This window comes from Talpa occidentalis, unplaced genomic scaffold (assembly GCF_014898055.3).
Source record: "Talpa occidentalis isolate TD23 unplaced genomic scaffold, MPIMG_talOcc4v2.1 talOcc4.16, whole genome shotgun sequence".
Lineage (NCBI taxonomy): Eukaryota > Metazoa > Chordata > Mammalia > Eulipotyphla > Talpidae > Talpa > Talpa occidentalis.
Window position 1 is genome coordinate 8,427,695 of NW_023601653.1, and position 16,428 is coordinate 8,444,122.

The 16,428-nt window shown below is 47.0% G+C and overlaps 1 protein-coding gene across 2 annotated transcripts in view; it reads left to right on the forward strand.

The window, feature by feature from the left end:
* The window catches only part of LARGE1 (LARGE xylosyl- and glucuronyltransferase 1), a 436,269-nt gene that overhangs the window by 232,992 nt on the left and 186,849 nt on the right, over window positions 1–16,428 (forward strand). For both annotated transcript variants that reach the window (XM_054696078.1, XM_037513671.2), the window contains exon 6: window positions 2,516–2,687. In XM_054696078.1, coding sequence (XP_054552053.1) covers window positions 2,516–2,687 — 172 coding nt within the window. The remainder of the gene's footprint in view (window positions 1–2,515; window positions 2,688–16,428) is intronic.

The following is a 16,428-nucleotide window of genomic DNA, read 5'->3' on the forward strand; positions in this document are numbered from 1 at the left end:
AATAGCAAAGCTCTGCAGCATGGACCAGTGATTGCCAAGCTTCAGTTCAGGAAAATTCTCCAGGGAGAGAAGAAACTGAGCTGAGTTCAAAGGCCAGGGCTTTCATGAGGATGAGTTTTATAAAGCCCACTGGAGGGAATTACAGAGTCCTCAGGCTTCAGATCTTAAAATGATGGCTAGTCATGAAGCTCTAGCTCCAAAGGAAGGTTTCAGGACAGAATGCAAACCTTCCCCTGGCAGATTCCAGTAATAGCTTTACATCTTGCTTGCTGTGCTTGTGGGCAAATCACTTGCTTACTGTGTGTTTACCCACCCATTGATTTCTCTGTCCCCCCATCCATGTATTCATCCACTCATCCATCCACCCATCACGTTATCTACCCACATATCCACCTCCCCCATCCACCTATCCATCCACCCACTCACCCATCCATCCACCCATCAATCTGCCCATCCCATATCCATCCATCCATCCATCCATCAATCCATCCATCCATCCATTCATCCATCCCACAGACAGATGTCTGCATTTATCATGCATAGGGCATTGTGCTTGGGTCTTGCCATTATTTAATATTACAGCTATGACTGTCTTAGGCTTGTCTCTACAGTTTTTCTCACCTGTCACCTTATTTTGTGCCCCTTAAGGCTAATGAATAAGGGCTATGTTCATTCCTGAGCTCACTTTTCCTCTGGCTCCTTGGGTTTTCCCAGAGAAGTACCCTAGCAGGAGATTGGTGGGTAGAGGGAGGAAGAGGTGGGATGTTTTTCCCTGTCCCGTCCTGTGGTACAGCCACGGGTAGACTGTGTCCCTCAGCTGCCGATCACGCTCCTGCTAGGTGACTTAACGCCTGTGGTTGCCTCCCCTGGATTCCAGCAGCTGCCAGGATTGGCTCTCAAGCCTTGGGTGGTCATAACCCCCCATCCCTCCCCTCGACTAGTGCTGCCCAGTCCTTGTTAGTGATCTGATGCTTGCATTTCTCCTTCCTCTGCATAAATTGAGGTAAATGTGTTTTTATGTTATTTAATGACACAGAGCAGTTATTTAGCAAAAATAATTTTAAGACATGCTTTTTAAAACTGCATCAACTTTCTTTTTAGTCCATCTTAATTCATGTTATTTTTAGCCACTGCATAGTACAACTTCAAATAACAATGTCATGTTGTAACTAACTTCAGTGGGCAGGCTTTTGTTTATTTTTATGACATGGTGATGAACATCTCTAGGAATAAAACTTTTGACTTCTTATTTTTTTAAAAGATTTATTTAGTTATGCATACAAGAGCTGGGGTACAGGCCAGAGGTGTGGGGGGTGAGAGGATTCACCAGAGACAGAGTGGGGAACAGAACAGGCAGACTGACTGAAATACACTGCTGAGGGGAATAGCGGGCGTATCAGGAGAGGTCTGTTGCGCCATGTGGGTTGCTCCCTGGCAGGTCGGGGGTAGAACTGGTGCTGCAGAGGCTGCAGATTGCTTCATAGTGCTGTGCTTAACCCCTTGCGCCCCAGGGAGGCCCTTATTTTTATTTTATTTTTATTTTTTTTTTTAGTTTGACTTTTTTTTTTGAACATTTTTACAGAAAAATGTTCTCAAAACAGAAACGTGGACAACAGGATGAATTTTTTTTTGAATCTTGGTAACATGGCCACATTCCCATTAAAGGGTTCCATCACAAGTGTTAACTTCTGGCAAATAGAATGTGTACTTTGCTTCCTTGGAAACTCCCCAGAGCAGCAGGGTTCATTTATGGACTCTGCCCATAAATGGCATGTACCTTTGAAGACTTCCCTTACAGTGGTGATTGGATTAGTTTTAGCGTTGCCTTTACTAATGAATCCACCAATCTGTGGGACAGTTATTATCCCATTATATCGTGAGGATTTCAATGCTAGCACGTCATGGGCTATTTGTTTCTATCCGTGTGTTTGTATATGTGCATACATATGTACCGGGGTGTGCACCTGCACTCTTGCTACCCACTGAAAGATGTTGTGTAGATGATGACCAGTTCTTCTGTATTTCTCTGAGAACAGGAAAAGGCAGCAACACTAATCAATTGGCTAGTTTTACCTTTAAAAAAGTAAGCATAACCTTTAGCAAAGCCGGTAAGTAGTAATTGTTAATGACCCAGAAATGGTATGTGACTTAAAGTAATTTATCTACCTAGAAACAAATAGGAGCTTGTTCAAATTCTGTACTTTTATTCCACATTTTGTATATATTCTTATTTTCTCCAGTGAGTTAAAACCTTCTGAGCATAGTGTTTGTATGACATAGTTATTTCAGAAACATTACTTTTCTGCTTCCTTCATTCAGATACATTTTCTTCTAAAATAATTTACATGTCAAAATGTAAATTACATGAACAAATCTTTAAGAAAATGTTTATTCATGTATTCAACAAAATTCACTGTGTACTATATTATATATTAGGCAGTATTTGTAATATTGATGCAAAAAGTTAATGGAGTGATTTTTTTTTTTTACTTCCTCTCTTTGCTAACCTGTCTAGTCTGAAGTTTCCTGGATCCCCAACAAACATTACTCTGGAATTTATGGTCTGATGAAGCTCGTCCTGACCAAGACCCTTCCCGCCAACTTGGAGAGAGTCATTGTCCTTGACACAGATATCACCTTTGCAACTGACATTGCGGAGCTGTGGGCTGTATTCCACAAATTCAAAGGTAATTTTGCCCCTTTCCCCTCCTCCCCCAGTATCTTTCAAAGTATCCATAGAGAATCGATTGTCTTTTTTTAAAAATGTGAGGTCACCTCCTAATGAGGTCATGCTAATGAAATGGAGGAGCAATTATAAGTACAGCTGAGTACCAACTCTGCTCCCATTTAAAACACACTAGGGTAGGACTGGACCTTGGGTTGCCTTCATCCATGAAAAGGTGTAGCCTGTGCTCACAGGCCAAGCCGATTCACGGTGCTTTGTTAGAGATAAATAATGAATGTGTGGATTTGGGATGAAGGTAATGGAGCGTTGGCTTGGCTGTGCAGAGACGTGCATTTCTCCATTTCCCCTTTTCATCAAATGATTGTTTGATGGCTCAGGAAGCCTGTGAGTTGGTGGAGATGGGTATCTACTATAGAGTGTTTGAAAATGTTCTTATAGCTTTTGATTTTGTTAACTGTGGTTTTTCATTTCAAGGAGGTCTAAAGTTTGGCTTTACTAATGTTCCTTCTAATCAGGTTGTTTTCTTTTTAGCTATTTTAGTAGCTTTTGTCCTTGGCTTAAGGTATGTGAGAGTATCTAATGGAGATCATGAAGCAGTTGTTTGTTCTTAACTCTGGGTTGAGTTTTATTCCGGAGAGACGTCATAGTGCAAGTCTTCCTTAAAATGTATTATTTAAAAAAAAAAAAATCTTCTATTTGTCTTTATTTTTTTTTATTTTATAAATTTTTACATCATTTTTCACTTTTGCACAATGTATGCATTTTCATCTTGGTTATATTCCCCATACAATTCCCACCCTCCTTGTTTTGACCCTAATCCCTCCTCCTTCCCCCTGAGGGTGTCTCTGGATACTGTCATTTTTAACGCACAGCAATTTAAAAATCACAGACTGTTCAACTGCTTTTTATTTCCACTCTTGAACAGAGGAGTAAATTCCTCACCTACTCTAGTCTCGTCTGCTTCTTTCTGGGGGCCACTTTAGTCTGGGCTAATTGAGAAGAGTCCTCTGCACAGCACTGTGACCCTGGGACTCTCCTTGTCGGGATGAAAACTTCCTTTCGGTCCCTGTGTCAATAATGACACTAATGAAGTCATCATTTAGCAAAACTGTAGAAACCCAGTGTGTCCCAACTTTCAAATCTCTTCTTCAGAGGAGGCTTGTATCTGCCCTTTCATTTTACAAATAAAGAAACTGAAGCTTGGGGGGTGATGCGGGGTTTTGCCTAGAGTTAAGACCAGGATACTTCCATGCTCACAGGTTTCAAGTTCCCCTGTCATTTCTGCTGCCCTTACTGATCATAATCAACTTGCTGGGGCTGTTTGATGATGATGTATTATCGTGTGCATATTATGTGCTTATGTTCAGTGATGTGTTAACTGAAAGACGTTTATCTCATCCCTCCTGAGTGTCAGGTGCACCCCTACTATCGGGTGATGTGCTGGGCCCTGGAAGTGAGGATCAGATGAGCAGTGAAGGTGAGGGAGGGTTGTCGCCTCTCCTGAGGAGTCTGCAAAGGCAGCTGGCGATGTGGTGACCAGGCAATATTTTGTGGAACAAGTGTCAGGTGGCGTGCAGTAGGGAATAAGGGACTTGTTACTCCAGTGGCTGTCTGCAGAAGCCCCTCGTCCCCCTTTGAGGATGGCCGCAGGCAGACACCATCAACTCCGTGACCACACTCCCTACCTGGAACCTGCACATCATGGCAGCACTGTGGAAATTTGCAGGGCCGGCCGTAGCCCCCCCTTGAAGAATACCTGGCCACTTGATCTCTCTCTCTGTCCAGAGTTCTCTCACCTTGCCTTTCACAGGTGCTGTTCTCAGAAGCCCTCCCTAAATGACCCTCTTGTACACTAACTTCCATTATCAGTTGGCTCCTGAGAAACTCAGCCTGCGATATGCATTTAGGCTGCAGGTTTCCCTGGGAGAGATTTCACTGCAAAGTCTCTCTGGGACAGGCAGTCACCATGGGCACATTATAACTAGGAAATCACATTTATCCGAACCCTTCTTGGACCTGCCATGGGGCTGATGGGGTTTAGGAGCCAGTAACAACAATTGGGTGCAGGTTCTAAATGCCGGTGGCAGGGAAAGCCATCAGGGCTCTCGCTGTTCCCAGAGCTGACCTGAGTGTCTGGATGTGCAGGATTCTGAGGTTCAGGGCACTTCCCAGACAGAGAAGTCCGTGAGCCAATGGCAGGACAGGGGCAGGGAATCGGAATGCAAGGCGGCCAGAAATGGGCTGCATGTCATTTGTATTTCCTCCTGTTGGCTTATGGCGAGCATTTGCTAGGCACCTCTGCAGGGCAACTGGCTACTAGATGCTGTTATTGTCTAAGGCTCTGGAAGATAGCTCCTGCCTTCAAGGAGCTCTCAAACAAAGGGCACGGCATTGCATTTTTATATCTCACTAGCAAAAGAGTATAAAACATCTGAGACTTGCCCATCCCCACCCTAATTTTTCTGGGAAAATACAGAGGTGAAAAGAAAATAAGTAAGCTCTTCTGTTCTCCATATGGCACACTCAGTAGTTTTGTGGAATGAGTGAGTGAGAGAGAGAGAGTGTGTGTGTGTGCACGCACACGCGCGTACATGCGCAATTGCGCATGTGATTATATATTTCCTAAATTGGAGTGATGGGAAGCCAGGCCCTGGAACAGAAAGAAAGTCCCTTAGTACAAACCCATAAACATAGAACATTCTGATCCAGTAGCAAGAGTTCCCCTCTCATAAAGCTAATTGCAGTTGACATCTTTCACTGTAAACATTTTGAGTGACACTGATGCAATTTGGCCTTGTTAATTTTCCCCTGTTTAGAGCCGCTAGTTATCTGGGCCTGCTGTACCGTGTGTTCAGATCAGAGAAGCTTGACTTCTCTCAGCTGTGACTCCCCCTTACCTGAGTCATTCCGCAGGGAGTCTCGTGAGCAGCCTGCGTGAGAGCCGACCCCAGCCAGCCTCCACCCCCCGGGCAGATCTGCCTGCCTCTGGGCATTGTCCAGGTGCCCCCCCAATCCCACTTCACTGAGTGCAAAGTCCTCCCATGTCAGCAGTCTGTGCCCTGTGGAGGAGCCTTCCCCAAAGCACTGCTGGGGGCTTTTCAGAGCCACTGATTCTTAGCAGAAAGAATCAGACACGTCTTTAGAATTAGAATGAGAAGTCAGCCATTCAGACATATTTACAGAGCTGACTAGATGCCAAATAGCTTCCTGACTGTTGGAGATGATGCAGGAATAAGAGAAATCCGATCCCCACCCCTGAGAGTTCCTTGGGGGGTGTGGGTGTGGAGAGACAAACAATAACCACATTAACAAGTAGAATATAGTTTGGTTGTGTGTGTGTGTGTGTGTGTGTGTGTCAGTATTCAATCAGGGCAACAATAGATGGTCTTACATGAAAGGTAACAAGCAAAATCCTGAAGAAGTTGGGAGGACACGTGGGCAGCTGTCTGAGGATGAGAGGAACAGTGTCCAAGTCATAAGGAACAGAGAGTGTGAAGCTGCCTGAGCCATGGGGCTGTGGTGTTGTTATAGGGCAACCCCGATATTGAACTGGTTGCCTGGCTGTGGGTCCTCACCCGCGCGCTTACAAGGGACTTATGAATACTCCACTGCAAGCACACACAAAAGGTTAATAAAAGGTTTATTTACAAGGGAAAAGGAAATAAGGAAAATGTACAACTCAGGAAGAAAATAGGGAAACAAAGTCTTTAATGCGTCCTACCCGATCCGCCGACCTGGAAACCCAAAGACACTCTCAGAGCTGGCCGGAGGCTGGGAGCTGGCGGAGAGCCAAAATGGGGGACCCCCCCCTCCAAAGCCCACGTGTCTGGCTTTATACCAACTTGGCTGCTTAACCGCACCCTCAGGTCCCAGCCACCTTCCCTTTGGTGGTGATGGGATTTGTCTCTCCCAATGTCTTCTGGCTTTGGCCTGGGGTGGGGGTGGAGTCCACAAAGCCTGTATGGAATTAGCTTTAGGACATCCTTTTCCCCCTAACAGTGTCAAAGGAGGGGGTGAGGTGAGGTCAGAGCACAGTGATCTCTGGGTCAGGCCACCAGCCCTGTCTGTAGGGTCCTGGGGGATGTGTCTTTTCCCATCAGTGAAGAGGGAAGTCATGTCACCTTTGATGGGGGGGGGGGGCGGGGACACACATATCTGCTGATGTTTTTAATGGCTCATCTGGAGAGTAAGGGCAGGCAGAAGCCATGGAGGAGACTGGGTGTTCATCACCCAGGGAGACGCATTGTGGGCTCAGGCTGAGTCGAGCAAGGGGGGAGGAATTCTTCCTGTTAGGGACACATTTTGAAGACCTAACCCTCAGGGTGCTTGGCTGATCTGAAGTGGAGGGTGAGAGAGCTCAGAGCAGAGGATGACCCAGGTGGCTGGGGTGGGGGGTGAAGAGGCATTTGTGAGCTGTAGGCGGTGACCAGCCGCGGGCGAAGATCAGGAGGGCTGTGTGGGGCATTCACAGTGGGAGAAGCCCAGCTGGATGTCCACGTGGAGGTGGCATGGAGGCAGCCAGATGAAGGGAGAGCAAAGTGAAAGGGAGCTACTCTCCCTTAAGTGCTTCTGTTCCAGGCTCTGAGCTAGAAGCTTGGAACATTTGAAATGCAAAATGAACTGCCCTTCCCGCCCCACAGAGGTTAAATACCTTTTTGTGCTCACCAAGCTATTGCACCACAGAGCTGAACCCCAGCCCCTTGGCTTTGGCGGCTGCGCCCTCCATGGCCTCCTGCCCTCTCCGGGCTTCCTGGCAGGTGGACACAGGGCCTGCATGGTCCTCAGTTCAGGTGTGACTGCTGGTCATGCATCACCCATGACCGCTGAGTGCCAGACCTTGACTGCACAAATATTTGGAAATAATACCTGATTCTAGCAATTTGGGGAAGCTGTTGTGAAGGAATAAATAATAAATGCACACCCATGGTTTGAAGCTTTCGGAAGAAAGCCATGCTGAATATTCAAGATAATGTTTTTATGCATAAGGAAAATGCCTTCCCTTTAAGAAGCTGTCAGGTTCTGGCCCCGAACCCATGGGGTCAGACTCTCAGGTGGGCATCCCCCCTGCACAGCCTCCTCCGGCCCCAGTGCGGACGGGCGGTCCGGCCAGTGGAGTCCGGCCTCGCGGCTCACTGCGGGCCGACACAGCTGGCATGTTCAGGTGCTTGCTCTGTGCCAGCCCCTTGTTAAGCGCTTTATGATGAACTCATTTAATCCTCATAACATTCCCTGAAATAATTACTGTTAATGTTCCTATTTTTAATATTTGGGAACTTACGCATAGGGAGGCCCAGAGGCTCAGCTCTTCAGTGGTAGAACTGGGATTTGGGTTTGGATGGTCTAGCTCTAAATCCACTATGCTTTACCCTGCAACCTAAGTCCCTGCAAGAGGGGTGCCAGAGCTTAGAGTCCTACGCATGTGCACGAACCCAGGGTGACACGTTTGCAGTGGTCGGCCCCAGACAGTGGCTGCAGACAACAGAGGCACGGGAAATGCTGCTTTGCCAGGGTTTGAAAAATCCAATGTGGTTTCTAGACTCCTGATCCAGCAGGTGACCTCCCAGAAGAGCACCCATAAATTAGCTGTGAGGCCCCCATACTCTGCCTGTGTATGCAGAGAATCGGGCCCAAGCAGATCAACACCAATAACTGTGACCAGACTCCACACTGACCTCCGATGCCCTCACCCACTGGTTTCTAGGTCCAGCTGAACACACGAGCACATGAACATGTGAGAAGCACCTTGAAAGGGAGAATTCAGGGTCAGGTGGTCCCGTTTTGAGGAGAGCAGCCCTGGCCAGCAGGTGGGAGTGGGCCTGAAGTCTTCTGGAGGGAGCAGCGTGGAGACCTAGACCTCGAGGTCCCGCTCAGACCGGATGGCGATTGCAAAGACCTGGGGTCTGGAGAGCGAACGGTGCAGACAGAACCGTAAGGAAGCATGAGATGTGCTCCTTAGACAGGCCGGGCAGGCTGCTGCCTTTCGTCTTTTGCTCTGACCGCCCCTCTACCAGGTGCTCTTGTCCCCAGATCTCGCCGTCTTGCTGCTGTGACTCCCATCCAGTCTTTGCTCAAATCTCAGTGCCATGAGATACCATCCCATCCCTTCCTCCTGCTCGCTTCTCCCTCTCTTCCTGGCTTCTCCCTCCCTCCTTCCTTCCAGCGCGCGTCCCCTTCCCATCCAGTTTACCCAGAGACCTGGGACCTGCCTGCTTTACCTGCCGGCCTTGCCTTTCCTCCTGATCCGTGCACACTGCAAGGTGGAGACCCTTGCCTGTCTTGTTCCCGACGCCCTCCCGGCACCTACAGCTCTGCCTCGCGGACAGTGTGTGCTCGGTGGACACACGAACAATGGAGCACGTGGTTCTGGGTGGTTTGAGGGGTGAAAATAAGGCACGGGCACTGTAAAGCGTGTTATGAGTTAAGGTATTGGTTTTATCCAAAGCTGGTGGAAGTGGTTCAGAGTTCCCGGCACAGAGAAGTAGGCTCAGCTGTCAAATTTGAAGGGATCCCCTTAGTGGCAGTGCGGGATTGCCTGAAAGATGACACAGGGCCTTGAAAGAAAGTTTGGGCGGCAGGGAGGGGGGTGGCCCCTGCTCCAGCGTGAGCAAGATAGGATGCTGACCTGTAGCAGGTGCTGCTTGGGGAGGGGACGGAGGTTAGAGATGACCCGGGCAAGGAGAGAGGAGAGCACCGGTGATGGGCTCAGCCTTGGACGTGCAGAAATAGATGAACAGGTGTGGTTCCCACAAGAAAGGGCTGGGCCAGGGGGAGCTTTAGGTGTTTCCTTTTTGGGAACGTAGCGCTTTTGGGTATTAAAATAGACTTTCTTCCCCTGTTATTCCAGTTTCCTTTTTCAAACCTCTAGGTGTGCCTCCGTGTAGAATCCAGGATGCTTGTCCTCCGGGCTCCTGGTCCAGGGAGGGAGGCCAGCTTTGCTGTGTCTAATAAAAGGCTAATTGGACAGCGCGGACTGTATAACTAGCAAGTACAAAGCCTGGGCGCGGAGCGCTGGGCACACCGTGGTGAACACGGAGGAGGAGCGAAGGCAGGCTGGCAGGACTCAGCAGAGCGAGGAGCACTGAACTTGGCCTCATTATGGAGGACTCCCTGTTGGACAGTCCAGGCCCAGGGAGTGATGTGGGCTCTTGCCTCAAGTTACTCTTGTTCCCGCAAGCCCCAGTGTGCTGGGGGCTGGGTCTGTGCTGCCCTCAGGCCAGGCAGAACTGCCACACTGATTCATCCTCAGGGTCCTCCTGTGCCAGTTGTGTCTTTCCTAAATGCATGGGGACCAGGCTCTCTGTGAAGCAAGCTGGGGGACTCTGCACCCCGCAAGGAAGAACAAGGAAGATTAATGTCTAGCAATAGCTGGAAAGTATTGCTTTCCCCTCTTTCTCATCTTGGGGTGGTGGGACAAAGAAATCAGGGCTTTTGTAGGTTTGCTTCCCATGATTTTATCGTCTGTATAACCTTGTCGCTATTCACATCTCTGAATTTCTGTTTCTTGCTGGTGACGAGGGGATGATGATACTCACAGGGCGTCGCTGTGAGGGTGTCGTGGGATGATGCCTGCAAAGATCCCTGCCCAGCCCCTGACAGAGTAACCACTCTTCCGCGTTACTGATGTCAGGGGCATCTTACTGTCAGCATCAGGAGGCAGCTGGCTAGTAGCTAAAGATTCAGCATAAGCATAAGTGGCCCTTGCTCTTGAGGAGACAGTGATGACCTCTTCAGTGTCCCAAAAAATTCCCAAAATAACCTCCATCAAGATGATCAGAGTGAAGATTGTGTCCTCATTGGACAGAACCAGCTGCACGTCTTACGGGGTCAGCACAACCATGCAGCCAGCCCGGATCCGGGTCTGAGGCTGGACTCCCCCTGTTAATTGCACTTCAGTTTCTCAGTCACAATGGGAATAATATTTCAGAAACAAAATATGTAAGTCACCTAGTGGTCTGCAGGAATTTGTTATATTATCTCAGGTTTTCGATGCAGGTTTTTTCCCATTTTGCTGTTTTTCTGGAACTGAGATACGGAAGCAACTTGACAGATGGTCTTTTTCTCCAGGAAGATGTCTGCTATATCCTACAATCAGTGACCTCTTAGAATCCACAGGATATGGTGTTATTACTTTTATTAGTATGATTTGCCTTTTATGTTGGCGTGGTGACAGACTCATTGGGGGTTGTCTCGACTGGAGAAGAAAGAGTTGAATTGGGAGGGCTGCTTCAGTCAGTGGAAGAGAAGGATTTCAGGGTGTGAGCTCGCTGTTCCTTGATTACTTTTTACGGCCAGGCTTGTGCAAAGAGGTTACAGTGACTTAGTCTCCCTTCCTTCCCTTGGAGACGGGCTGTTGTTTCCTACAAGCAGAGCTTTGTGTGGGCTTGGAGGGACAGGGTGCCAGGAACACCAAGTCATGGAGCAGAAACATTTTGTGTTTTTTTTTTTTTTTTTTTTTAATTTGAGGAAGAGATATTCTAAAGCTTAAACATTCAACCCAGAACTACAGAAACAGCTCTGCTTAGAAGTCTTTTCTTGCTCATTCATTCAATAAATATTTATTGAGTACCTGTTCAATACCAGATGCACAAGTTATCCTCTGATATTTAGTCCATTAGAAAATTGTATGACTAACTCATCCTTCTTTAAGAAAATCAGATACTTCTGGGAGCATTTTAGGGTTACTTGCCATTAATGCAGATTAAATAATTCAGTAGCTAGCTTGCTTTCCTAACATTTGGCTGATATCGGCAGCCTGAGTCAAGGAGACTTTGTGAATGTAGCTGCTGTGGATACGTAGGGGGCATAGGGCTGCCCTAGATCATTCTGGTGGGAAGGCATGTGAGGGGGAAGCCTGGGACCCAGGAAAGGCATAGCGGACCTAGTGGGGGTGAAGAGGTGGTGGGAAGAAGCAAGAAGCAAATACCTGTTAAATAAATTTATGAGATAAGCACCAAGTTCATCCTTAGAATCTTATACTCAGAAGCTGATTGTTTTTTCTTGTTTGTTCTACGATATCTCAATCAAAGGAATCTTCCATGCAGGTTAGTGAGGACTTGATTCCTAGCCTATGTTAGCAACCTGCAAATTTAAATGAATAGGCATATGAGAGCTGAGCAGGAAGCTGATGATCATTTGCAACCATGTTTTTTGAGTAGCAGCAGCACTGAGTTGCAGGGTGAAGGGCAGCTTTCAGTATTAGAATTACTTGTTGGGTCTTTCCAAAGAGCACAGGTCCAAGGCCTGATCCCACCCCCAGCAATGGCCCAACACCTTCATGACCCAGAATTCAGTGCTCTCATACAGGCTTTCTCCAATTTCACGCTGTTGACATTGGGGGCTGGATAACTTTTGGTGGACATGCTTTCCTGTACATTGTAGGTGGTTTAACTGCTTCCCTGACCTCTACCCACTAAGCCTTTCTCTCCAGTTAGGACATCAAAAGTATGTCCAGACATCACTAGATGTCCCCCTGCAGGCTACTATCTCTCTGTTGAGAACCACTTCCTCACTGTTGAATGGCCACAGATGAAAATGTAAGTGTTGGTTGATAATAACTGGCCCAGAAAAAGAAAGCTCAGTTTCCTACAGCTTATTTGTTTGTATTTTGGGGACCCTTCCCCCACCCATGTGCCCTTTGAATGACTTTTTGAGTCAGTCCTATATTCCAGCTCCTAGTTTGAGTACTTCAGACTTCACTTACCATCTTACTGTTTTCAACAGGAGCCTCAAAGATGCTTGAACTGTGTGTGACTTTTCTCAGCGAGGGCTGCCGATGGTTGAAAAGACCATAGTGATGTCCTCTTTTAGGAGATAAATAAATGCATTTATTCCCCAGCTCCTAGGAGGATGCATGATACCAAGAGAAATTTGGAGAGAAAGTAGGATTGAATTAACCAGACTCAGAAGCCTTCCTATCCACAGAAGTCCACAGCCTCAGCTAGGACCCATTGGAATTTGTGATCTTCCCTTAGAATTAGAGAGGGTCCAACTTGCTTCTTATCTCATAATCATGGAAAGAGGGAATCAGCATGAGTCTTTCTGTGGCCATCGCAAGGACACACATTTTTTCCCTCCTCAATGCGTATACATAGATTATTAGCAGCATCTAATAGGTGACAAGGACGGACGTGGCCTGTCAAGGAAGACAAATAGCTGTGTTCTTCTCGGCGAGGAGGGCTGGGCTGGCCCATCTGTATGAGTGCAGTGGGCAGAGTTGTGTGTGCAGATTCCTTATTGAGATGGATGGAGAGGCCGTTAAGGGAACACTCTCTGCCAGTGTGGGTCTAGGTGAAACCACCAGCTTCCCTGGAAACAAAAGGAGAATTTTTTTTTTCATTATCAGTCATCGCCAGTAGAAAAGGAAGATCTAGTTTCTGTTTTCTTGCCTTTTGAATGCTCTCAAGGACAAAGACGGTACGGCAACTTGGGGCCTCTCTTCTGTACTGCTTACATGGCAAAAGGAGCCCAAGTCACATCCCAGAATAGCAAAAATTCTTAAAGATTAGAAAGAGGATTCCCCAAATCCAGCTAATAATCCTCTTCTTATTTTTGAAATGCTGTGATACTAGGATATAAAAAAAGAAAGAAGGCAGCCTTTGAAGAGCTCAGGGAGAAGAAAGTAGAAAGAGGAAGATTGGCTGGCATGGGTAGAACTTACTTTTTTTTTTTGGTTAAATGTATTTTTTTGGGAACTGTTTTTGGCTTACAGAAAAATGATGATGTTAATACAGAATTCCCATGTATTCTGCACTAGTTTTTCTTTTTATCTTATAGTAGGGTGGTACATTTTGAGGAACTTGCCTTTCTCAGATTTTTTGAACTTGTCCTGATGATACCCTCTATCTAGATGTTCTGTATGTATGGGCCCTTTGAGCCTCACCACACCCTAACCAGTGGATAGTCCAATCCCTGTTCTCCAAGGGAGCCTAATACTTAATTGATTAAATATGATAACATACCCAAGTCATCAGTTCTTGTTAGCCAAGATCTCGCCCTATCTCTTTCACCTTTTCGATTCAGTCCATCTGTTTTTAAGCGTTATTCCTCGTCAGTCTCTAAGTCAGTGCTGAGCTGCATGGTGGATGAGGGTACACCTGCCTTCAAGAAGATGATACGGTCATTGAGAATTTGAAAGTCAGGGAGACATGAAACATCATGGCGTGTGGCTTGAACTTTGAGGTATTCCCTATGTCTGGATTATTTCATTCAAAGAATTGGGGCTAGGGGGATTAAGTTGCAAGGTGATAAAAAGTTGAAAAGTAGGCAGGAGCTATGTCATGGAGCCCATGGCCAAGGGGTCTGGGTTGTTCCAGAAGACTGAGAATCCACTGATAGTCCCTAAGGAGAAGAGAGAATTTGTCTGACAGTCCTTCATGTGGAAAATGTAACTGTGCTGGTGCGGGGAAAGATTGGACAGTGTAAATCCATAGTGAATGCCAATCACTGGCTGCAATAATCCAATAAAAAATGATCACTGGGCCTCCCCTGGTGGCACAGTGGTTGAGCGCCATGCTGCGAAGCTGCCCGCAGCGTCTGCAGCCTCACCCCAGCCGCAGGCGAGGGTCCCACATGGTACACAGACCTCTCCTGCCGCACCCACTGCTCCCGTCAGTAGTGTACTTCGTCAGTCTGACTGTTCTGCTCCCCGCTCTGGCTCTGGTGAATTCTCTCACCCTCTCACGCTTCTGACTATACCCAGTGCTTGTATAAATAAATAAATAAAAACTCTTTAAAAAAAAAAAAAAAGAAAAGAAATCACTACCTGAACTAGGAGAGGTAAGATGCAGCAGGAGAATCAAATTGTATTTAAGAATGGGAAATACATGTTCAGACAAAATGTGGTACAAGAGAAAGCAGATATGCAGATGGCCCTAGTGTCTCACTTAACAGGTTGATGGGGAATACAAGAGGAAGCATAGTGACAGCGTGAACTCAGCTCTTCTTGATTTTGTGGCTGTGGTGGTTAGTGTTTAACTGCAGTAAATGCATCTTCGCAATGTGCTGTGGTCGTCGGGCCACTCAACGAGCGCTGTGTCGCATGATCGGTGTCTATGTCCCCCGTCCACTGACATCAGCAGAAATTCTCTTTGTCTTCTGAAAACCATGTCTCACCTTGTCTTAGTTGATTCTCAGTGAGTGTAAGGGCTGTGATCCCAACCCTGGCTGCAGACATAAAGGCACAACCCAGTCCTGGCCAACAACTCCCTGGCTATGAAGATGGGCATTAGGAGTAATGAGCAATAGGTCAAGGATTGTTTCCTGAACACCTGGGAAAGATTTTATATTGGCATGGCTGATCTATGCTGAGATGATGCGGCAAGTCCATCACATTTCGCCGCTGTGCCAGAGATCCCCCGACCACCCCTTGATTCTGGCACAGGGCAGGAAGACCCCTAGAACTCAGCAGTCAACTCCAGGCCATGTGCTACAGCTCAAGGTTATAAAGCAAAATCAGTGGAAGCAAAAGGCTTGTGGAGTGACGTTCAAAGGTCAACAAAGCACATGTTTCCAGCGTCTTCCCCCAGTGGAGTCGCATGGGACATACTTAGTTCCTCCAGCAATCAGTCATAACAGTATGTGTGAAATGCCATCCACAGGGAAGCTCATTAGAAACTCAGCACCCCAGATCTGGGGTGGTCACCTAGCCTGGTCACGCAGGCACCCTCTACACAGCACATCTCAAAATGCCAGACAGCCGGAAGGAAAGCTGGTGTGCATCATAAGCCATCGCTTTTGCACAAACCCCGACTATTCTTGTCAAGGATGGTGGAAACTTCCTGGGAACCCAACTTCCCGGACAACAGCCAAGGGCCAACTTGACCGGAGGGTCTTTCTAAGGACATCACCCTCAGGCTGCTCATGCGTCTCTTTTCTTTGCCAGAGAGTCAAAGCAGATCTGAGAGGCTGAGAAGAGACAGATTCCAGATTATATTGCTGTCATCCCTACCTCCAGCCATGCCCAAAGCAAAACTTCCCTTTTTTCTTTTCTTTAATTCTTAAGTCAGTTTAAATTTCCTGTCACTGGCAGCCTTAAGAAGCGAGCTGGCTCGCACAATCCGTGCTAAATAAAGTGCTCCTCCCTCCACGTGGCCCCATCACTGGTTCCCGTGGGGTCCTCCGCGGTGACCTGGGTGGCCTTATGTAAATTTTTGGTACATGAACTAATTTTCTTTAGCATTTTAGAGGAGTATTCTTATCTAGATGAAAAAAGTCGATTTTGGAGCCTATTTACCCATAAATGTGACCTAAATTAAAAACTTGACCCAGCTGAGTATCTCCTTGATCTTCCCTGCACAAATTGCTCTTCACCGAGAAATTGGCCGCAGCTCCTGGTAAGTAGCGCCTCCAGCTTGAGCTCTGTCCTGGGCTTTCTTTCTTGTTTGGCCTAATTAACTGTGTCATCACTCAAGCAGATTAGGTGTGTGCCTTCCTGGGACATCAATTAAAAAATAAATCAGTGTTTGCCAAAGTGGAAAGGTGACATGTTGAAAGATAAATTTTCGTTCCAGCCGCAGACGGCAGCGGTAGGAAACAAAGGAAGTTTTGTAGTGGCTCTGCTGACCCACACACATGTAGGAAATACGCCCTGGAAAGGATCTTAGAGATCGTGAACTAGTTCAGCGCTTTTTGTTGCAAAGGCAAAGGAAGGTCCAGGAGGTCTTTCATTTGTGAGCTGCTGTTGGGAGAAGACTTAGCATAGAGGTGGGTCTCTGTTTTATCATAACTAGACTTGGGCAAGTCAC